This window comes from Capsicum annuum, chromosome 10 (genome assembly GCF_002878395.1).
Source record: "Capsicum annuum cultivar UCD-10X-F1 chromosome 10, UCD10Xv1.1, whole genome shotgun sequence".
NCBI classification, from domain to species: Eukaryota; Viridiplantae; Streptophyta; class Magnoliopsida; order Solanales; family Solanaceae; genus Capsicum; species Capsicum annuum.
In genome coordinates this window covers 16,259,571-16,285,105 of record NC_061120.1, presented here as the reverse complement: position 1 = coordinate 16,285,105, position 25,535 = coordinate 16,259,571, and the positions used below count along the sequence as shown (strand labels likewise).

General features: G+C 34.0%; 1 protein-coding gene across 1 annotated transcript in view; it reads right to left on the bottom strand.

The window, feature by feature from the left end:
- Positions 1–5,209: 5,209 nt before the first annotated feature.
- LOC107845437 (4-coumarate--CoA ligase 2) overlaps positions 5,210–25,535 on the bottom strand; it is a 70,384-nt gene continuing 50,058 nt past the window's right edge. The window contains exons 4-6 of the mRNA XM_016689754.2: positions 23,355–23,568; positions 23,137–23,239; positions 5,210–5,643 (exon numbers count right to left, since the gene is read on the bottom strand). Coding sequence (XP_016545240.2) covers positions 5,524–5,643; positions 23,137–23,239; positions 23,355–23,568 — 437 coding nt within the window. The 3' untranslated portion in view covers positions 5,210–5,523. The remainder of the gene's footprint in view (positions 5,644–23,136; positions 23,240–23,354; positions 23,569–25,535) is intronic.

Here is a 25,535-nt window from a genome sequence, read left to right as displayed (position 1 = left end):
ACTTCTCCTCCCTTTCTCAACTTATCATCATCAATATCAATTGCAAGAACATCATGAACACCATGATCTCATCATCATGGATACCATCAACTCACTATCATTAGTACTTGTATCAATATTATCAACATCATAAACATCATAATTTCATTATCATACGCAATATCATCAACTCACCATCATCAATATTGTCAACATGCACGAATATGCAATGCAATCACAATTACAAGTACTACCCAAAAGCAATACGTATATCCATTAACATATAAGCATAAAGGCAACAAGTCTCACTTCCCCACTTGTATTAGTCTTCAAGGTACCAAATCACTCTTGACATTACTATGTTTTTCTATAACGGCTTGGGATTCATTTTATATGTATATATAGAGAGAGATGTATGTATGTATATGTATATAATTGTCTTGACATCTAAGTCTGCATAGCCTCTACTCTTCTACAAGTATTTGATTAGGTGACAACGTCAACTCCCTAATTTGACGTTTGTTCATTCTTTTAATTCTCTCTCACACTTTTTACTATGGATCCCAATCTGAAATATTAATTATTGACTTGTCAACTCTCACTCTTGGAATTCTATCGGCTAGTTTTAGGATACTTACCCTCCCCCGTACATTACTATTAGGCTACCACACGAGTTTACTCATCTATTAAATCAACCCCTATTACACTTAACTTAAATAGTGTTGCTAGCACAGTTATCATTTTGCACTTAAACCTAAATCCCACTTCTTAATGGAAGTCATGGATTATTTGGATTGTAATAACAACCTAACTAACTGTAACACCCCAAGAGTACACCCTGGATGTCGCACGGTGCTTATGGTCACAAGTGACCACGAGCTAACCCATGAGTTGGTACCTGTTGTGAGCACTAAATAAAGCTGATAACAAAAGATACACACATGCGGAATTAACTGAATTCACCACAAGGTTTTAAGTACTAAAACATTTTTTAGTAGAGTTTGAAAACAACTTGTCTGAATATTGATAAAAACAATGACAAACTGACTGATTATCTAAAAGTGTCTGAAAGCCTCTAAAATTGACTGAATAAGAGTTAATGGGACAGGCCCCAGCTAACTCTAAATGTCTAACTGAAATAAAAATGCTAAAATAAACACAATCAATCCTCGAAGTATGAGGACTCACCACTACTACCACTGCTGATGCGCTGGAATATCTAAATGCGGTCAGGACCTTAGCATCCGAACCTATGATATGAGATATTATAACATAAGAAATGAGTATGCGGTCAGTACTTTGAATGTACTAGTATGCTAGATGAGGTTAGGCTGATATGCATGGGCTCATGTACATGAATAATAATTGACTAAATGAATGACATGAGATAACTGATACATGGTATGTGTGAAAGTTGTAAAATTTGACAATACATGACCACGCATATAACATGATACTGAAATAGTTTATAAACTAAAACACTGAGGATCTGGTAACTGAATAACTGATAATTGTATGCTAAGGTCAATACAAACCTGAACTGAACTACACTGAAGGCTAAACTGAGATTTTGGGAGCTAGCTATAACCGACATACCCCAATATATTATCAGGGTCCAACTTGTAACCCCAGTTGGAAGGGTATCAGTACTATGCTACCGGTACTAACACTGGCTATGTGTATTCACTATCTGATATCCCGAAGGATGGGGGTGCCATGCCTAACTGAAGGGGGACCCCTCAAAGTCTACGGTGGTGCCGTAGGTCTAGAACCTAGGGACAGCTACTAACGCATCATGAATAACTGATGGGAGAGACATCATCCCTAAGCTCACTCGGTGCTAAGTATTACTCCCAATTGAAGACACTGATTCTTGAACTGAACTAATCATGACTGAACCAACAACTGACCATACTAACTGATTGAAGGATAATGCTTATGCTTTATATGAGATCATTCTACAAATACTAAAATTATGTAAATAGTTAAAGTTTTGGGTATTCATAACCCCCGGGACTCGATAGCAATATCAGTAAGAACACATGAGAGAATTTGAAACCATAATAAGTAAGCATTATTCCAAAATCATTACTTAGGGATTTTACCGAACACTTGAGGGTCATAAGTTAAAGCATGAAAATAGTTTAAAACATGTGTTAGTAACATAACTTCAATACTAAAATCATGGGTTAAGGATTTAACATGCAATTTTCATCCTTCAAACATGCCAAGGGCTAATTCCAATGAAAACACATGTAAACATGGTATAAAAATCAAAATTCATAGGAGTTCTTGGATATAATTCATGCTAACATATAAAGATCATGAATTTAAACTTGAAAACGGATTCCTGGGCTCCATGAGTGGAAGGAACCTATGGATGAACATCTAACATACCTTAATTAAAGAATTTACAGAAGTTATTGGTGATTTTCTTGAATCTTGAAGGGGCTAGGGTTTGTTATTGATAGAAAAAGGATTTCTTTTGAGAGAGTTTGTGTAAAAGATGACCAAATATGCTTTTGGGGGCTTCAAATTTCGTATTTTTACGGATTGGGGTGATGGAAAAAGATGAGACTACCCTTCTAAAATTAAATTTCATAACTAGAACGCTGATTGGGCCCTCACCGCGATGCGCCAAAGCCTCCACTGCTATTCCATCGCGACGCATCACAATCGCGGTGACTCACTGTTTTCAAAATCCAAACGTGGTTCAAACCTCATCCGAAAAATCCAAAACTTACTCGAGACATGCTCCTTACACCTCTGAATATGAATTAACTCAGAAACCTACGTCTTGGGGTCGGAAAGGTCACTTTAAAAATCATCAAAGTTAAGAGGCCAAAAAAAATAAAACTAAGTCTCCAACACTTAGCCAAATTTTCAGGTCCTAAGCCTATTATACATGTACTGGGGGCTAAACTGATCTAAGATTAACACGGGGTATTACACTGATCCTTGGTTCACTCCTTCCCTCCCCCTCCCCCTTTTATCGTTCTTACCTCTCATTATGCTAATAAGGAAATCGAATTCACTCACATGCTTATAACTCTCACAAGGTTCGATCAAATTCGTGCCAAGAATATTGCATCAATTGAGTAAAACTACAAGTTATTACAGTATTAAATCTTAATCAAACTTTTATCATTCTGACCATCTAAACACCGTGCTCAAGGCCTTAGAAATGAAATTTTACGACATGATTATTACAATTATATGCATCTATCCCAAGTCTACTACAAATTAACTATAACCGACCTTATAGATAAATTATGTTGCTACTCAGAGGAGGGAGTTGTCCTGCATGTGCTAAGCATCTTTCCTTGTTGGGTTCTCGTCGGGTGTGCCTCAAAGTTGTCATCATGAAGTATGATCTTTGAAACCTCATAGCTATGGGGTGGGAGTTTTATTAGGGTGTTTTTGAGGAAAAACATTGTAAGAGGGTTAAAATAAGAGAGGATTTTTAAGAAAGTTTGAGTTGGCTACTGCCGGGTTACCTCTGTAGAAGTTAATTTACCACTACAACGATACCGCTACAATGATAGGTAGTAGGCTAGCCCACTTTCTTTTAAATACTTGACCCAATTATGTTTGGCCTCACTTATCCCCATAAATTAAACTATATCAAGTCCAGTAGGAGTATTTTATTCATTGTAAATTCAAAAAAAATTTCAACATAACAAAATTTTGGATCGTTACACATGTCTATATGATTGCGGTGATGGGCTAGGCGTAGGGTGGGCAATAGATTTGTTCGATTTGATTATTGAATATCGATTTGGTTTTTCGGATCGACGAAAATGAAAATCATAACCAAACCAAAATTATTTCGGTTTGATTCGGTTTTTATAAATTCGGTTCAGTTATTTTGAATTTTTATTTCGATGTTAACGATTAAAGTAGTGAGCATTTAAAATTGGTGATTTTTCTAGAAAAATAATCTTTTTTTCAAACCTATTTTTCATTCCCAAATATAATTAATTCAACACGCATGAAATAGCATATCGACACCCCTGAGTCATCGCCGTTGGCTTGACGGCAGTGGCCGCACTCGGCAGCGACTGCCGACGGCAATGACGAACTGAGCAAATGAGTGTCGTTGGTGATGTTGAAATTTCAAATGAACTGACGAACTGAGGATGGTTGAGCGTCGTTGCAGCCTTCACGTTAATGTTAGGGTCTAAAGCAAAACAGTATATTAGGATTTAGGGTTACTAAATGATTATAATTTATATATTTTTAAGTTATTTCAGATTATATTATATTAAATATATATTAAATTATATATATATATTATAATATATTATTTATATAATTTTGATTTTTTGGTTTATTCGATTTTTTTTTTGTAAATTCAAAAATCAAACCGTTTAACCAAATTTCTAAAATTTGAAATCAAAACCAATCCGAAAAATCGAAAAACCAAACCAAAATTAAATTTCGATTCAGTTTTTCAAATTTTTCGGTTTAAACCAAAATATGCCCAGCCTTAGCTAGGCATTGCACCAGAAAACCGCACAACAGTGAAATTGGACAAATTATCCCAATTGAACCCTCATAATTTGTTCGAGATCCCATAGAAATAAATAAATAATGTTACTAGTCCAATTTTGATGCTACAAATAATGTTACTAGTCTAATTTTGATGCTTAGGACTCAATGAAACCTTCGAATTTAGAGAAAGAGGTTGTTTTCAACAAGTTGCCCCCTGAGAACCCCTTTAAGCTAAAATAACTAGTTTCTCGTTTAAGCACTCAAAACTCAAAATAAAGACTTAGAACCCCAACCAAGTATTCTACTAACCCAAAAAATAATTTTTTGAATCTAAAGGAACTAACAGAATTACCATTTGATGCTCGAATCACAAAATATTGATCAAATTCAAATATAACACTTTAAGGGGTCATTTGGTGTGCAGTATAAGAGATAAATAGTCTCGGGATAAAATGAAGAATTATTTTATCCCATGTTTGGTTGGGGGTATTAGTTAGTATCAGAATTATTTATCTCACCATTTATACTATTGTGATGGGATAAGTTATTTAATATACATGATGAGATAACTGACCCTGGATAGCTCATCTCGAGATTAATTATCCTGGGATAACTCTTTCCCCAACCAAACGACCCCTAAAGATTACTCAAAACCTCAAACTCACATAAATCACTCTTGAATGATTTGGGGTCCATGACAATCATCCCTATTAACTCATAAATGATATAAAACAGCTACGGAGAAGGACATGATCAAATATATAGAAAAGCTAAAAATCACAATGAGGATTGTTACAGTATACATTGATACAATGATACTTAATAAACGTATACTACCTATCATGAATGTATCCAACGTGGTTTTATGCATTGATACATCGAGTTGGAGCGAATGCATATAGGTGATATAGACATACTAAACCGAAAAAGTAGCTATGAATCATAATTAACTGCATTATAGCTATTGATAGTAATTATGTTTCAAATCATAGCTCTTTATGTAGTTTCCTCGTAGTAATACTAATACCATAGAGCCCAAAGCCAAAAGTGTTATTTAAGAAGCCCAACAGCCAGTCTGGCTTTCAAGTCCTTCCGAAGTATTTTGCCTGATGGAGATTTAGGAATTGCATCCACAAAAAATATCTTCTTTATTCTCTTATAAAAGATCACCTGAAAGTTGAAAAAGAGAAGTCAACACAAGAAAATTCAAACATTCTAATAATTACCAAGTGTACTTTATTGGTAAGGGTCTCCTATACAATAAGAATGAAATTTAAATATAATTGTTTTTCCCTATGTCTCTTCTCTAATTCCCCTTGCTCCTATTGATCTTATGAAAAGTACTCCCGAGGTTTAAAAGAAAATGATTCGACTTCGAATACTATGGGAAAACATCTTTTAATTTCACCAGACATCTATACCTTAATAATTTTGAAACAAAATATTTGATTGGATACTTTAGGATTACAAAGAAGTACTTTAAGGATATTTTTTTTCCCCACTTAATGAATACCTGAATTTGAGTGTTCTTTTTCCCCACTTAATGGATACCTGAATTTGAGTGTTTCATCATTCATTGCCTTAGGCCACTTAGTGTATATATTTTTGTTAAGATTTAAACGCTTAATTGGTTTGAATGGATCTTAACTATTAAGATCTAGAACTAAGCCATAATACTATTAAAAGATTTTTTTGTATGGACAAATTCATCGATACTTTATCCACAATCATCAGTGATCACCACCATCGTTATCAACCATCATTACTATAGTCAACTACTAACCACCACCCCATCAACCGATGTCTCCATCAACCCTCTTGTCAGCTACGACCATACATATCATCTCCATCATTATAATTATATTCATTGTCACCACCATGACCACCACCTCCACCACCATTATTAATTAAAAGGGGTGTGCAAAAATCGAACCGATAAAAATGTTATTGATTTATTGTATTAGGTTAATAATTTTTTAATGGTTTTATAAAAAAAAATTATTGGGTTATTGGTTCGATTTGATTTTTTCTTATTGGGTTATTGGATAAACTGATAACCCAATAAAAATATAGTAAATTACTATTTTACACCTATATATAGAGAGAGAGATCTTAATTTCTCCTAACTAACATTTATTTCAAACTTGAGTATTCTTATAAATTAAAACAAATCATGTGGGTTTTTGGTTGTAACTTAGATTCAGTCTTTTCATGTTAGTTACTATTTTTTCTATTTATGGGTATTTTCTTATCGGTTAAATCGAAAATCAAATCATTAAAGACTAAAAATCAATAAATCGAAAACCGATAAAAAAAAATATCTTATTAGTTTGGTTATTGGTTTAGTATATTTAGAAATCGATAATCGATAAACCAAATCGATAAACCAAATCGATAAACATGAAACCAAACTGAACCGACTGATGCACACCCCTTATCAATTACTATCCCAACTGCAGTTGATTCCTAATGCTAACCAACTCCATTGTCACAACTAGAACTGTCACCAACTTTCACGAACACACCGTCATCCACTATACATTCATCCACCATCACTATTGTTGTCACGATCAGCGTCATCTCCACCGTTGTTAGACACCACCACCAAAACGGTCAATTCCTGTTACCAATCACTTCCACCATCATAACTAGCACCGTCTCCAACTACCACACATATTTCACTCATTACCATCAACACCGTCAACTACTAAAATTAACTATTCAATCACCACAAACACTACCAAGTGACACTATCATGAGAGTCACTACAATACCAACCACATTTACCATCACAACAATCACTGTCAATATTACTGGTCACTAGCACCAATTATTTCACCTACAAACCATCTCCATCATCATTAGCAAACATAAAGATTTAATTTTTAAACTTAATAATAATTTATTATATTTAATTAATTAAATATTTTTCTAATATATAATTAATTTTTTAATTGAATTGTATTTTTATTAGATTTACAAATAAATAAATTTTGCACCTTCAGATGTTGAAAAACAAACAGTCTTAATCACTCAGTATCCAAACTCAGACAATATCTTAATCATTCATTTGTACATTCAGATGCACACGTCTTAATTTACATCTACATCTACAATATACTAAAGGTGTGAAGACCCTTACGAAAGTGTTTCGAACTTTTTGCCCTTTATTAAAAGTCTATGTAATAGACAAAATCATCTTTTTATTTTTTTCTAAATAAATAAAAATTTTAACATCTAAAATATAGAAAAATAATTAGATGTCTATTTTAATGATATGACTGATTTTGTTTTGTTTTTGAGTACGGCACTTCTCCATTTAAAAAGATATGTATTGAATTATTTTGGTTAACAAAGAAATAGTTTTGGTTAACAAATGACTTTCTCAAAAAAACAAAGTATCCTAAGAACTTGGTTTTGCTTATGTTTTGGAGTATGATAATATGAAAATTTTATATTGAATTATTCTTTTTAATTATCTTATGTTTTATATTTTTCATCTCTTTTAATTATTTTTTTTTGTTACATAAATCCTAGAAGTCACAAAGTAAAAGACTTATGGTAGTCTTTTTTCCTTTCACTTTTTGAGGTAAAGTTTTCTTATTTTTTTTTTTTAATTTTGGTTATTTGATATAGGTAAGAAATCATAATATTTAATATTTTTATATCGATTAGAATTTTTACCTTATATAAAAAATAATCTCTAAACTTCTACTTTAAGTAATACTTTGGATCAAAATTTACAAGAAACATACCCTCTTCTACTTCTATTTTTCTTCTTCTTGTTCGGTCTTAATTCATGCCATTTTCTTACATTTATTATCATCATCCTTTATACTTTTAAAAATTTTTTCTAGTTAATAGCTTTGAGGATTATATATGAGTTATACATAATCAACAATTTCTCTCCTATTGACAATTTCTCATATTTCTCTTTCAGATGAAACTTTTCTATCAAAAAATTAGAACTAATAAGCATGTTGATGTAGAATGAAATAACAAAAAAAAAATCAAAGGTTTATCTCTCTCTTTTTTTCTTTCTTCTTTCTTCGTTTAATTGTGACTTAGTTATTATTATCTTATTAAATTTTATTTTGGTATATTATCCGTTAGTATTATAATTGAATTTTTAATTACACTTGCTGGTTGAATTTGAAATATTAAGTTAATTATAATTATTTGTTTATTTAATTGTCTGATTATTTGAAGTTAACGGTGTTAGAATTTTTTTTTAATGCAAGAAGTTAATTTCTTTTATATTTTCCTAATAAATGTTTTATTATTATTATTCGAACTATATTAGAAATACTAACATTTAAATGAATGAAAATAAAAGGCCAGAACATTTGAAAGGATAAGAGGAGAGTCGGAGAAAAGAAGAATTACTGACAAAATTTTCGAAAGAATTTGTGTATATTGCATGAAAATAATAATTTGATTTGCATGAAATTCGGTTAAATTTGTTCTTTTCATTTGTAAAATGAGATATGACATTTTAACGTAAATTACTACTTCTTAATAATGTTATTCTTAATTTTTGTGTAAATTTTATTGATTAATTTGAAAAATATGTGCAAAATACATACACCAAATTAATCTTAATAAAAATAAAATGAAAAACACCTTTTTAAAGAGTAAAAAACTAAATTTTGAAATCTTAATGAAAGTGAAGTTATTTTACTCTCCGTCCGACAACTTCTTCATAAAAATATCTGACTTAATAGAAACATAAGAAATCATTTTGTTACTTTTTCCTCAAATTTATTCTTATCTTTTCCACTTATTAATTAAGTGAGTTATTTAAAGAAAAATAAAAGACAATATGTTGAGAAATACTTTTACTATTGCCAAATATTTTTTTAAGGCGTGTGTAAAGCTCTTAGAAGAATATATATATATATATATACCAAAGGTTATGAGGAATAAAATGAATAGAAGTAAATGATCTCTTAAATTTAGACACAAAATGTCAAACACAATCAAGCAAACATTAATTTTGCTTCGCCACTTGATGCCAACAACTATCATGACGTCCAATTTTTTTTTTTAATAAAACTTTTGGTGGTCATTTAGACAATTTTATTAAGGTCATCAAATGGCAAATCAAGTCCAAACAATAACCATGATTCGAAGAATTCCATGGTTATGGACAATAATCAAAGTATGAACTTTAAACAAGCTCTCAATCAGATCGTTCCAACTCATGGCAACACAATACCCAATCCAGTTAATTCCAGTAATGAAAGCACTGAAGAAATGTGTCTGGATGTAACATCAACCCAAGACCAGCTACAGGACACGATTGTGCTAAATAGGAGAAAAAAGCTAGAATACACCGACCATGGGCCTACTCCATAATGATCAGACTGACACGGCTACATGTTAATCATGCTTATCTGAAATCACACTTATCTATTCTTTGGAAACCCAGGGAAGAGTCAATACTAATAGACTTGGGCAATGATTACTACGTAGTCAAATTCCTCAAAGAGGAGAACATGCTCAATGCTATTCAACGAGGCCCGTGGTTCGTGAATGGGGCCTTTCTCTCAGTTCGAAAATGGCACCCAAACTTTGTCGCATCGGAAGCCATGGAAAACTTTATTGAAATCTGGATCCGCCTACCTGAACTACCTGCGGAGTACTACGACCACTCTATACTATCTAGAATCGGTAGTAAGATGGGAAAACTGGTGAAGACAGACATATGCACATCAGCAACCCTTAAGGGCAGATATACAAGAATTTACATCGAAGTACCTCTGGGGATTTCGGTAAAAACTCATATCTATCTTGGGGGATTGAAACGAAAAATCATCTATGAAGGAGCCGATGTTTTGTGTACACAATATGGAATGATTGGGCACACCCACAAATCATGCACCCAGAATCAACCAACAGACAGAACAACGAAAGAGATACAAACGTCTACTTCAAGGTTGATAAATAAAGATGCGACAGCCACAACGTCGCAGGAAACAAAATCAACAGTACCAGCAACAATTGAAGAAAACAAGTGGAAAATTGTCACCTTCAATAAACGAAATAAAATCAACCAAAAGACAGGTACACAAGCGGAAAATAGAGGTAAGAACACAGTAAGCAACCACAATCCTAATACTACTCTAACTCACAGCGATGATACCAACGAGAATATAAATGTAAAAATTTTCGACACCACCACGGGTAAGTATTTAGATAAACAAGTTCTTAAATATTTGGCAAAATCAAACTCTACAGGAATCCCACTACCAAAATCCAAAACTGCTACCAAATCCAATGTTTCCAACGGAATAGTTAATAAACTAAATACCTTTGCTACGTTGAACCTTGAGAAGGATGATGGTGATGTCACTGCCAGCCTGGCATCACAAAGACAAATTACAACTATGCCACTCCAAAGTGTCACAGTAAATGATCCCATCTTTACTGATACACTTATTATGACCCCTACCATACCCATAAGGGCCACTGAGCTGTCACCTCCCTAAGAAGCCGCAACTATGACCAATCAGAAGATGACGTGTCAGCCCAAACAAAATGTGGGAAAATATATAGCCACACAAACAATAAACCAAAACACCAATTTTAGCGTAGAACCAATTATTAATGAAAGTAAAAAGGTGCTCAAATCTGCAGTAAATCCTTACTAGATTTGGACAACTTGGACAATGGGACCACAAAATATCCAATTTGTCTTCATTCCAATATCCCAGGAACTCCAATAAATACTGCTACCACTCTTTCTCACTTAAACTGCTACAAAACATCCTCTATAAATAACTATGACCAGGCATCCACGCAGATCCCAAACTTGTCAAGCTGCGAGACAAGACAGACAAAACAACTTTCTTCCCTGCTCAACAATGAATCCGATCAATCTACCACTAACCCAAATCTATCTACCCCCAATCAACCTGTATCCTGTACCAGGGCTACCAGAGGGGACCACTCCAATCTTCTCGACACCGATGGCTCCACTAAACCCCAACCCATCATCATGGGTAAAGATGGCACTGCAAGGACAAGCCCTTGTCATGACGGCATACATGGACAATATAGAGGTAATGCTCATAGTTCATATGTCAGAACTACTAGCTCACATAGCATCAGAAGGAATAAGACGAGCCATGAAACTGTACAACAGCCACTTATGGATGTCAACAATCCTCCAAGCTCCGATGAGCCTACCAGTCCTTGCCATTCCGTTCATTCACATACCAACTTGAGAGACTCTGCCAGTTTCGATGGCACATCCTCAGGTGCCCTTTTCGGTGATGAACCCTATCTCGACCACTCCTCCTTATTTCCAGTCTTCCACAACTTCATAGACATCAACCCACTCTACTACCACTGGCAAATACAAGGGAAAAAACTGGGAGAGATGCCACCACCAACGAGCCCGATAGGGCCACTTCAGGCAGCAATATCAACGACGCCGAATAGTGTAGCATCATCCTCAAAGGTACCTCCAAACACCATCTTAGTTCATCCCAGGCCTATGAATACATCAACTTGAGAAATAGAGAAAGTACTAAAAGTCATGAGAGAAATAAGAATAGAAATCATGGTGCTAAAGGATATAAAAGTAATGATATTCAACGATAATTACACCAAGAAGTTCATCCTTATATGTCCCCAAAACTTAGTAAAGACATCATTAGACATACATCGCCCATTCAATCTCCAAGTGGAGAATTATGTGCTAGTCTTGAACCCAACAGTGATGGACCAAGCTTCCCCCTTGACGAACTCTTCAAGGGTAACTCATCTGATAAACTCACCCCACATGAATAGATCTATGAACCTAATCATATGGAACTGTATGGGTGCCAATGGGCAGAACTTTAGGCAAAATTTTAGGTCTTTGGTTGACTGGCACAAACCACCACTGGTGGCTTTGCTAGAAACCAAAATGCAAGACCACCTAGTACTGCTCAATGACTTTTTCTTCAACTGAGTCATTGAGGTTCCTGCAGTGGGGAATGCTGGTGGGCTTACCGTTTTGTGGGATGATTCTTTGCTGGATTTAGATGAAGTGGCTACTACGGATCAGGAGATTCATGCTACTGTTAAGGTAAGAAATAAAAATTATTTCTATTTATTTAGCTGCATTTATGCTAGCAACAACAGCAGCAAACGTAGGAATTTATGGAAAAACATTATGAATTAAAAGACAACAACCCAGGTAAGTGGTTGATCAGAAGGGACTTTAATGAACTACTGTCCAACTCAGAAAAAAAAGAGGAAAGCAAATTAATAAATATCGTGCTTTATATTTTTCTAACATGATTAACCACTGTGAATTTATCTACCTAGGGTATAAGGGGAATAAATATACTTGGCTTAATAAAATATTTAAGTCCTGCAATGCACTTATCTTTGAAAGACTTGATAGATTCCTAGCTACTGATGAGTGGTTATCGGGTTATCCCGATGCTCAGGTAACCTACCTACCTTACACATACTCAGATCATTGTTCGCTTCTGCTTTCCATCTTTAAGGATGATCCTACTCTTCGTAGAAAATTCTTTAGGTTCAAAAAAATATGGACTGCTCACCCAGACTTTGTAATGTAATCTCTAAAGTCTGGGAAAGTAACCCACATCTAACCCATGCTGTCAAAATATTTGTAAAGGAAAAGTCTGCATGGGCATGCAAGAATATAGGCAATACTTTTAGAAAAAAGGATAAACTTCTGCGTAGGATCCAAGGTATCCAAAGTTCGAAGAAGTACTATCATAGTACCTTTTTAAAAAAATTAGAAGTTAGGCTCATAAATGAGTACAACCAAATTCTTAAAATAGAGGAAGACTACTGAAAGTTAAAATCTAGAATAACTTGGCTTAACGAGGGCGATGCTAATACCAAGTTTTTCCACACCTCAACCCTAATTAGGAGAAGAAAAAATTAGAATTACTGCTCTCAGGATTGATGATAATACCCTTATTCATGAGCAGGCGGACATCATCAAGCACACCTTCTCCTACTTTCATAATATGTGTAAAATGAACCACCATAAAGTTTTCAAAGTCTCTATCCCGACTAGTAAAATTTGTATTTCTAAAGAGGATAAATTAGACTTGGGACAGATGCCATTCGAGGTGGAAGTAAAGCAAGTCATTTTCTCTTTCCAACCTTTTAAAGCACCAGGGTCGGATGGGCTACATCCTTTCTTTTATCAAAAATACTGGAATATTATCAAACAGTCTGTTTTGGGTTTTTGCTACACAATGTTCCAAGAATAAAAAATAGATACCTCAATAAATACTACTCACATCTGCCTCATCCTTAAATCACCAAATGCTCAATCCTTAAAAAATTATCGCCCTATACGCTTTGTAATACTTCTTACAAAATAATCACTAAGATCATCTCCAAGTGTCTGAGACCTATCATGGATAAAATAATTGATCCATGCCAAAAAAGCTTCCTTATGAATAGACAAGAAGCTGATAATGCTATTATAGTATAGGAGATAATTGCAAAATTTAGAAAATGAAGGGCAAGAAGGGTAACATAATCATGAAAATTGATTTAGAGAAGGCCTTTGACAAAATTGAGTGGTCCTTCATCAGGCATAGCATCTACACCAGCTCAGTAGCAATCCTAGTAAATGGTACAAGAACTGATTTTTATAGCCCCTCGAGAGGAATTAGACATGGAGACCCTATGTCACCCTATAGCTTTATACTGAGTATGAAAGTTCTATCCCACAACATTAACCAAGCGTACTCTGATAACCTGTGGGAGCCTATCCAAATTTCTAGGTTAGGACCATGTCTATCACATCTTTTCTTTGCTGACGATCTAGTCCTTATGTCAACTACAGACAGTAACAGTTGTTCTAACATAAAGAATATCCTCCTGAATTTTTGTAATTGGTCGGGCCAGAATATTAACTTTGACAAATCCAAGATCATGTTTTCTTCTAACTGTAGCAGTCACATAATAAACGATACTACCAATATCCTAAACATCCACCCTTGCAAAAACTTTGGTAAATATCTTGGTTTTCCTATTTTTAACTTTAAAACCCTCAATAGGGACTTCCAGTTCATCATCAATAACTTAAAAAAAAAGCTTTCCGGTTGGAAGTCTAAGTTTCTTTCTATAGCACAAAGAACTACCCTAGCAAAGGCATGCCTTAGTAGTATTCCCACCCATGTAATGCACTTCATAAAAATCCCTAAAGAAGTGACTAAGAAAATTGATAGAATTAAATGTAACTTCATCTAGGGAATAAATGACACCACCAAAAAACTTTACCTAATCGGTTGGGATACCTTAGTGAAACCTAAAGAGTTGGGAGGATTAGCCATGAAAAAAGCAAGCTTCAAAAATAAGGCTTTGCATGGAAAACTGGCCTGGAGGTCCCATGCAAACCCAAAGTCCCTATGGGTTGCTGTGCTCCTACACAAATACAACTAGAGCAGTCGTACTATTGATACTAAGGGTACGAGAAATTCTAGTCCCACTTGGAAGAACATAGTAGGGGGTGGAAAATATGTACTATTTGTGCTCATTGGGATCTAGGAAATGGAAAGAACATTAAAGTTTGGTCAGACGTTTGGTCCTCCTTCACCACTCCTCTAGCCATACAACTTCACACTTCCTTAAGTTTAGAAATGGAAAACCTAACGGTGGACCACATTATTAAAGATGGTAAATGGGATTGTAGCAAAAAAGGGTACCAATTACCTCTAAATATTGCAAAAACCATCCAGACCACCCTAATCCCAAACAAATAAGGCTTAGGGATAATCTTAAATGCTCCTTGGTTTACGGAGGAAAGTTTTCTAAAAAGCTGGCTTATCAATACATTCTCAACAATACTATGCATTCAACAATCCCTGTGGACTCCTTTAACTGGATTTGGAAACTTCAATGCCCTAACAAAATCAAATTCTTTATATGGCTTTGCTACCATAACAGACTACCCTCATCTGCTTACTTAAGTCATATAGGATTAAGCATTGATCCCCTGTGTAAACATTGCAAGGAGATCGAAACCATTGGCCATATATTTAGAGAATGCCCTAGGGTAGTTTCTTTCTGGAATATTAACAAGCTAGACATCATCCTAGACTTAATTCCTACATAAACTTAAAAGATTGGATAAAAAATTGCTGCAAATTAAAATATGTTAAACTTGGGAAATATCTAAGCTTGAAAGAGGCCTTTCCCTTCTACTTATGGAATATATGGCTGGCTAGGAATAATAATATTTTCAACAGCAACTCTATGCCAATCCCAGTTAGGGAACCTTATGAACGAGCCATGGAATATCAACTCTTGGTTTCGCGACTTTCTGTTAAGGAAGTTCATATCAGGCAGCAATGACACCCTCCTATAAATGGCCTGAAACTAAACATTGATGGGTCTTATGACCATAGATCAGGATTAGGAGGAGCGAGAGGTATTCTTAGAGACAACAAAGGAAACTGGATCAAAGGTTTCATGGCAAAAATAAGTGTCAAATCTTTACTTGAAGTGGATACTAGGGCCCTCTATATAGGACTGCAAATTGTTGTCCAACTAAATTATACTAACATTTCTATTGCTACTGAATCTGCAATGTTAGCGAATGCTTGCAAAGATGATATAGAACCCAGTACTAATCTAATGTTATTGTGCAGGGGTCTTCTTCGGATGCGGGGGATCCACAGGTCAGCCATGAGGGGAGAATGACCAGCAAAGCTGCAGATAGGCTAGCAAAAAAGGGAAAAAGGATGGAATCGCAACCTTCTTTTTAAGAATGGACAGTTCCACCTTTGTTTATTTGTAGGACTATTCAATTAGACAAAGGGGGAACTCCTTTTAACGTGACAAATAGGCTTGTAGCCACGGATAGTAGTAGTATATTATGTAATGCCGAACTATCTCCTTTATTTACTCAAATGCAGCTTTGCTATGATGCATATTAAATAAAATACCATCATTTTTAACCAAAAAAAGTCCAAACAATAATACATCACAAAGGCTGGCCCAATATTTTGATCCAGTTAAAAAAAAAAAGCTAAAAAGTTTTCTATATTTCTATATCTATCTGAAAACAAAAATGGAATATCAAATACTCCTCTCTTGAGCTCATCATTGCCTAGACCAATATTTCTAAAGTGTTGTCAGTGGAACTCAAATTTGCAACTCGTACTTCTGTGGATCTTGTTCTAGCTAGGGCCAATGAAATCGATGATGGAGCTTTGTGTATCTACTTCACTGTTATCAGGTAAGCTGGCTTTTCTTTCTTCTTTCCTTTTACCATCATCATTCTCATTTTTACTTTCATAGGTGGTTGAGGGTTCTCCTCCGGTGACAAGAAGAAAGCGGTTTACCCAGATTTATAGCTGTTGAAGGATGATACATAGTCTCTTCTGCTTCTACAACTAGTGGTCCAGGGCATTGCATCACCCACCCCCTCTTTTTTGGTAAAGATTTTTTATGGCTCTATATTTTTAGCTTTTAGGTGCACAGTTATATTAATGTCGTCTTTCGGGCATACTCTTAAACTATCTTTGTTGTGTTATTGCTTTAGACTGCTTGTAAATCTATAGTTAGCTATGTCTCTCCTTGCATGTTGGTTTTTGATCTCTATGCTGCTCCTCTTAAGATTATGCATATGTTCTAGTTTCTTATTATGGATTTATTTTTTGTGTATTGACTTTAATTTAAGGGATTTGTGCTTTATCAATATTGATTAACCTTCTTGTTTATAGTGGGAGTGGTTGAAAAATATAGAATTCCTTTAGGCCTTGTGATTTATTATCTCGTTGGCTAAGGAATCAGCTACTATATATTTTTTTTGAATGTATGCTTAACTGTAACCTGCAGCTATTGAATGTTTTTTCTGATATCCTCAATCACCTCTGTTAATTCCCATGGAATTCTCCATAGCTGCAGAATTATTTGCTTGAGACTTAGAGAATCTGTTTCTAGAATAAATTCTTTGAAATTATTCTCATAACAGTACTTTAAAGCCTCTTTAATAGCTAATGACTCCGCCAATGTGTTGGTGGTAACTCCTAGACCTTTAGCTCTAGCATAGATCACATTTCCTTGATCATCTCGTATACAAAAATCATAAGAACTCATTCCAGGCTTCCCTCTACTTGCTTCGTATATGTTACATTTGACCTGTCTGGGTCTCGATATTTTCCACACTACACTGTGATAGTGCAACTTGGGCGTGTATGCTTTCATCTCTTTCACTATTTCTGGCCTGATCTAGGTCTCCATCCTTATACAATGATTCAAACTCTTTATTAATTTCTTTATTGTTTCCTGAGTTTGCATAATCATCCCTGTAAATATTTTTGCTACCCCATGTTTTAAAAAATTCCTCTTTTTCCATAGAGTCCACATAATAATAGCTGACATAGCTCTTAAGATAATCTTTAATTTTGGCACTGTATCTTTAATCCACCAGGCTATAATTAATTGTTGCAAGTGCATCTCATCCATGTGTATACCTGCAAAATTAGCAAACTGTCTCCATAGCCTCATGGATGATGGAGATGTTAGAAAAATATGTGTCATTGTTTCTTTGTTTTTATTCTCATAATATTAACATCTTAACACCATCTGAATTCTCATTTTTCTCAAATTGTCATCTGTTGGTATTCTTCTCATCCACAATCTTCATAAGAAGAAATTGAATTTGAATGGCAATCCTTTGGTCCAAATGTACTTAAATTCGTCTTTTTTTTGTGTCTAATTGTCTCCCAAGACGATTTCACTTTAAATTATCCATTTGTACTTTTCATCTACCATGGTGTGTCATTCAGATGACCCTTAATTGGAGGTATCATTGTTTCTATAATAAACTCCACTATTTCTTCAAAAAGCACACTAAATAGTAAATTTTTATCCCATTCTCCATTCCTTAAAAAAAATTAACCTCAACTTCCCCCTCTCTAGCATCTTCTCCTTCCACATAATACAGGGCCCCTTGTTTTGTCCAATTATCAAATCAAAAGCTGAAATTTCCAGCTTTAATCTGCCACCAAATGTTATGTTTCACGTCTTTCCTTACTGTTACCATCTTCCTACAAACATGTGATGCTCCCATCCCTTTAGTCAGTAAAGGATGGAACTTCTTACAATATTTATTTCACAAGAAAGAAGTTCACATTGAAGAAGTGGATGTTCTAAAGTTCCACCAAAATTTTACAAATAATGCTTTAGACATATCATGTATTGATCTCAAATCAAGACCTTCTGCTTCTTTTGGACAACACATTACATCCCAAGACACCCAATGCTTATTTTTGGAACTTGTAGCATTACCACAAAAGAACTTTGCAAAAATTTTGTGGAATTGGTTAATCATACTAACTGGTGGATTCATGGCTAAAAGGATATAAATAGGCATTGATAGCAGAACATAAGCAATTAAAACATACCTTCCTCCATAAGATAATAGTCTATTCTGTCAAGAATATAGCCTCTTCATTACTTTCTTTATTAACTCTTCATAGTGCCCTTTATTCTTCCACCCATAAAAATTGGGCAACCCAGATAAGTAAATCTTTCCTTATTCTTGTAATCCTCTCAATGTGGTTACTCACCATTTTAGGGACCTTTTCATGCATTTATATCAAATTCTTATCTAAATTGATTATCTGACCAAAGGCTTCCTCATATTTTCTCAAAACTGTCATCATCTTCTTTATTAATGTGGGCTGTCCAGAGCAGAATAATATTTATCATCAGCATAGAAAAGATGATTAATATTAGAGCTCCACTTAGGCATTCAATAGCCTATAAATTTTGGATCTCTGAGAAACTCATTCAAACTTCTTGATAGAACTTCTGCCGAGATTATAAAAAGAGCAGGTGATAAAGGATCCTCTTATTTTAGACCTCTAGTAGACTGAAAAACTAAAAGATTGACCATTCATTAACACAGAGTACCAGTTATTACTTATCAGTCTGACTATCATATTAATGATTCTCTCTGAGAAACCAAACCTTCTCAAGACTTCTATCAGACACTTCTAAGAGACTCTATCATAGACCTTAGCCATGTCCAGTTTCACCACTATATTATGCAACTTGTTCCTTCTAGTAATATCTCTGATAATTTTCTGAGCCAATAATACATTCTCAGTAATGCTTCTACCTTTGACAAAATTAGACTGATTCTTAGAGATAATCTTAGGCAGTACATCTACTATCATCATATGAATCAGTTTAGATACAATATTATTATTAAAGGTACTTAAACTAATAGGCCTCAAGTCTCCATAAGTATTCACAACCTCTTTCTTAGAACTAAGGACAAGGTTAGTATGTGTGATATAACTTGATAATTCTTTTTCATAGAAAAAAGCTTTGATCCATAGTAATGACATATTCTTCTATTATGTTCCAGCAATTTTGGAAGAAATGTCTTGAGACCCCTTCCGTCCACTGGAACTATCTCTATTTAAAGAGTATACCACCTGCTTCACTTCCTCCTTAGTAGGCATCCTCTCCATTCTTTTATTTTGTTCAATAGTAATGGACTTCTTATTACATTTTAGCACATCATGACTGACATAGCTTTGTGATTTCTTAAATTAGTTCTTGAACACATTTATTGCTTCTTCCCAATATTTTGAGTAGATGTTATTATATCTTCCTGCCTTGTCTGTATTTCTGTTACCTGAAGCTTCCTTTTTTTCCTCTGACGTAAGCATGGAAAAATTGTGTTTTTATCACTATCATTAAACCACTTCATCCCTAACTTTTTCTTCCAAAACTCCTCTTCTATTTTCAAAAATCTCTTTAAACCTGTCTTTGTTTTCTAGAGATGGAGATATCTAAAGCTGAACTTTTTTTTTGCTTTAATCACATCTTATAATATTGCAATTTGCTGGAAAATAATTCTAAAAGTGCTCCTACTCCACCCATTCTTTATTTTTTTCCTGTACATTTTGAATTGGAGATCCATAGTTATTCCCCTTCTAACTTTCTTGCACCATCTTCTAAAAATCCTTATGCTTAGTCTAAAAATTCAAAATCCTAAATGGCTTTGTGATCCGTTCTTATGATGAACTGCCTATCACGTATATAGGTGCATGATCTGATCTCCTACGTAATTAGGTGATGTGTTTTACACTTGGGTAACACCTGCATCAAATCATTATTCACAAAAACTCTGTCTAATCTTTTGAAAATACAATCCTCCTATATTCTCCCATTCCACCATGTGTAATTACTACCAGTGTACTTTAACTCATTTAATGCACATGAATCACGCATTGTGAAAAATCTAAAGTTTCTTGATGTGTTAATGGCGAGACTCCAAGATTCTCCAATCATTTAATATTGTGTTGAAATCTCCTCCTACCATCCATAGGCCCTGATTATTGCATGAAATTTCCTCCAGATCCTCCCATAATTCTAATCTCTCCATTACACTACATCTGACATACAGTGTAGTCACTTTAAAACTTTCATGATTCCTTCTTAACTTGTACTCCATTATCAATTATTGTATAGTAACTATAGAGTCACTTCTTCCTAAGATTCATCCCAGAAGATCAATATCTTAGCAGAATAATTTTCCTTTGCATGTGCTAATCCAAGCCTTCTTCTATAATCTTCTAATTCCAATGGGCTTTGAAATGTCTCTAATAAAGCAATGTAGCAATGTAAGGGTAGTGATTCCTCCTATGTAAATATATTAGTCTCTCAAAAAAGTTTTGGATCTAACAGATCTAATATTTCAGGAAAATGCCTTACTAATAATTGATCACTACTAGATTTGCACCCTGTCTTACTCATTGTATTGATTTATGATTTGCCTTCTGTGTGTTTTTGATTTTTCTTATTCTTGCCCTTCAACTGGATTATCTGCCTTAGAGATAGATCTCCATATCTTCCTACTTGTTCTATATTTGCTTGCAGATCCTTAACTTCCTCCAGATTTTGCTTATTTTGTTTCTCCTGTTAAGACAAGGTTTGGATTGTTGTTACTTTATTTCTTCACTTTGTGTTAAGTCTTCTTCTGTATCCTCCATCTCCAACTGCTGATTCACTTTATTACCCTCTTAACACTTACTATTTTTTCTGATTCAACAGTATCTCTTTCATTGGTTTATTTATTCATTGGATCTCTAACGGAGCTTTGGAATTCTTCTTGTTCCCTCTAACATTGTTATTACTTCTGGTAGAACTCTGTCGAGTCTCTAAGTTCTTATCTCTTTTATTCTTTGAAGTTCCTGCTCTATCTTCTTTATTACTCTCTATATGCATATTTTTGTCCCTTTTTGTGTCCTTATTTTTAGTTACACTACTTTGTTTTTGGTATTCTCCTTGTACTGCATCACCTTTGTTACTTGCATGTATATTATCCATGTGCTCCTTATTTATGTCCTTCTTTTGGCCTTCCTTACCTTTGTCTCCCTCTCTCAAATTTTCACCCTCAGTGCACCAAATTTGTTATTCACTGTTATCTCTGTGTCAACTTTTTGTTGAGGTCTTGGATTTTATTTCATCTCTGGTCTTCTTTTATGATTTTGTTTGCCTTGCTTCCTTCTTTGTTCTTGAAACTTCTCTTCTGCTATTACCTTCGCTTTCCTTTTAACATTTTTATTCTTCTCTTCTTCTTTGTTTCTGTTCTCATTGTTGTGATATCCTATTGATTCCATCCTTCTCCTTTGCTCATTATTTTCCTTCCTTTCTTCCTTTGGATACAATTGTAGGTTATGACATAGTATTCTTTTTCATTATGTCCTTGGAGCCTACACTCTTTACAGTATTTAGGCACATAATCATATCTTATAGGGATCCATTTCTTAGCTACTTCTTCGGATTTCCTCCTCATGCCACTATTGATCCATTTAGGGAATTCTGCTAACAAATCAACCTCTATCTTCACTCGCGCACAATTAAGAATTGTTTTATTTTGAGTAGCCAAATCAACTTGTAATGGTTTCTCAACTACTGTTGTCAATGAAAAAATTACTTTTTTCCCAAAAAAGTTTGGGGGTAATGATGAAAAAGATATCTATGTTATTGTTGTTGATGTTTCTTCGTTCGGATTAAACATTGAATCCCATTTTAGAGTTCTCATTGGGTATGACCAAATTTTGAGTGATATAAAATTGAGGCTTAGACAACAAGTGCACATAGTCTTCCAATTTTGTAGCCCTTATCAGTGCGTGTCTGTTGCTAAGTAAATCAATATTGACCTCCTCTTTTAATTCACATTGCTTTGGTATCAATCTTCTTAGATTGTATCTCCAGCCAACCATATGAAAATTTACCTACCACTGCATATTGCAAATTTTCACTAATGATCATCTTATTAATTTCATCTTCATTCCATATTATACATGGTTCACCATGCAAATAAGATAATTCTTTCAACTGAACAGGTTAATAACGGGGAGCATTCATTTGAATGGTTGTTGCATAAGATATCTTTGGTATCAAATTATTCTGGTTAGCAATCTCTAGTTGATTAGTCTCTATCGTTGGCGTAGCCATGAATTTTGAATATGAAGTTTGTAGGCAAATTAGGGTTGCTTCCTATATTTTTGGAGATAATTTTTTTTTGGGCATCATCTAAATATTTCTTTTAAAATCTCCTATTTTCTTTTTTTGAAGGGAGAGAATAATTGGTAGTCAATCTTTTCTGATTGATGAAAAAAAAATTTAATAAATGATACTAACCTGCTTATAGATAAAATCTTTGATTTCGTGCTCTGTAATGGTGGATCCATTAGATCTAACAACAAAAGCCACTGGAACTTCCCCTGCTTCCTCATCTTTCATACTGTAGAATATATATAGTTCATAATTATCATAATTGGATTGAATTCTGTTGATCATGCTTACTATACTCTAGCTCTACCCTTATTAGTGATAAAAAAGAATATAATGAGACTTACGGTATAACAGCAACATCTGAAATATCGGGAAGATTGAGGAGAAGTGCTTCAAGCTCAGCAGGGGCCACTTGAAAACCTTTGTATTTTATCAATTCCTTCAATCGATCCATAATGAAAAGCTCGTCATCTTCGTCAATGTAGCCTATATCACCACTATGTAGCCATCCTTCTTTGTCTATTGTTCGTGCAGTTGCCTCAGGGTCATTCAGATAACCTGCACACGATAATCATTACTTTGATCATTTTAACTTTTTAGTGATAAATACTAATTTTCATATGCTGATTTTTTTGGCATCCGAGTGTGATGACCTCGTAGTCAAACTTATAAAACATGTGTTTTGGTCATTGTCCTTCCCCTTAGTTGCTATATTTTGTGTATGAGTTGTCGGAATGAATGACACGGTCTCTTATGCATTTGAAAGTGTTTTATATGAGATTTTGATTTTGAATATCTTAAAGGGATTAACTTGACTTCGGTCAGCATTTCATGATCCGAATATTAGATGATGATTCTGAGAATTTTATTAGATCCAAAATGTCAAATTTTGAGTTAGTAGTAGGGCTGGTTCGAGTTCAAAATCTTTATTTTTAATTTTAATCCTCCGTTTGAAAACTAGTTTAAATAGCCTATAAGAGGTCCCCATGATTAATTTATTATAAATGACCTGTTTTCATAAAGTTAATGATTTTGTTTAGTCTGAAATACCATTTTCAAGCTATAAGCATATGTGGTTGTGTTCGGAAGATTCTGAATGAGTTTTAAAAAGTTTTTAAATATTTTGGATGTTTTCGTCATGCTTAAGTAAAATTGATCAACAAAAAGGTTCATTGTTAGTTTTAAATATCGAAAAATTATTCTGAAACTTCTAAAATATCATCATGAATTATAGAATTGATTTGGCGAATTTGACGTAATTTTGATTAGTCGAGATTCAGTTTTTACTGTGGAACATGAAATAATTCTTTAACGAGCAAACATAATATTTGATTGGAAAAATGTGCGTGAAATTAAGTTTCGACTTAACAAGTAGATAAATATCATTATTTATAAATTATAGGATGGCTAGAATTGAGTTTAGACTGAACAAGTAGATATGTAAATTGAGTTTCACTATCGAATGAGGGATTTAAGACCTTTTTAGTGAATATAAAATTTGTTGGTGCAAAAGGTTGCTGGTGCACATCTTTATCTATGGGAAAGTAGATTTTTAGCTATAGAAGAGGGGCTTTAGATATGGAAACCACACCTGAACATGTATAAATTTCAAACTTTGTCTCATTTCGTATTTTGACATTTTGGGAGCTAGGAAGCTCCATTTTTGGCAATTTTCGATACGTTTTTCTCGTACAATCATTTACTATGTGAATTTACCTTCACTTTTTTCGTTTTCCAGAATATCGATTTCGTTTTTTATTATTCCTAACTAAAGTTGAGATTCAAAACCTCATTCCACCATTTTCACCATTTTTGGGGCTTGAAAGCTTGAATTTGACGTTTTCAAAAGGTTTCGAGATTTCTTTCGTGGATTTATTTTTAAAACTTGAAGTTATCATTTTTTTGCTGATTTTGATACAAATTCATCTTCAAATATTTAATTTTAAATGCAATTTTGAGATTTTTGCTGGTACAACTTAAAATAATTTTTCTTCAATTTGAACCTCATTTTAACTCATTTTTGCGTGAATTTTCCGTTGTAGGTTCCTTATTTTATGGGAAATATATTTTCAAAATTAAATTTCAATTTTACCATTTTTCCTTTAGGGTCAAGTTTTGAACTATTTTTAGACCCGGATCAAATATAGTTGATATGAGTATCATTGGACTCCTTATGACCTATAAACTTCATGTTTGATTAGACTGGACGTATTTGGTATTGATTCGTGCGTGTAGACCTTTCGATTGATGCTTTGAAATGTGTTTTGACTTGCGGATCTTCTTTAAAGGCAAATTGTGATGAACGTACCTTGACTTTCTCTGAAGTGTTTATGTATTGTATATTTATTTGTTCGTATTTTATGAAACACTTAGGACTGGGGGTTCCGCTTAGATGAAATGACTAGCATCTCCGCATGTACTGAAGTTTTTTTGTGTTGTAGTTATTTAGTTGCCTATCTTAGTTTGTCTTGATACTTGTGAAGATACTTACAATAGATTGTAGATAGTTAGCTCATTAATCTTGG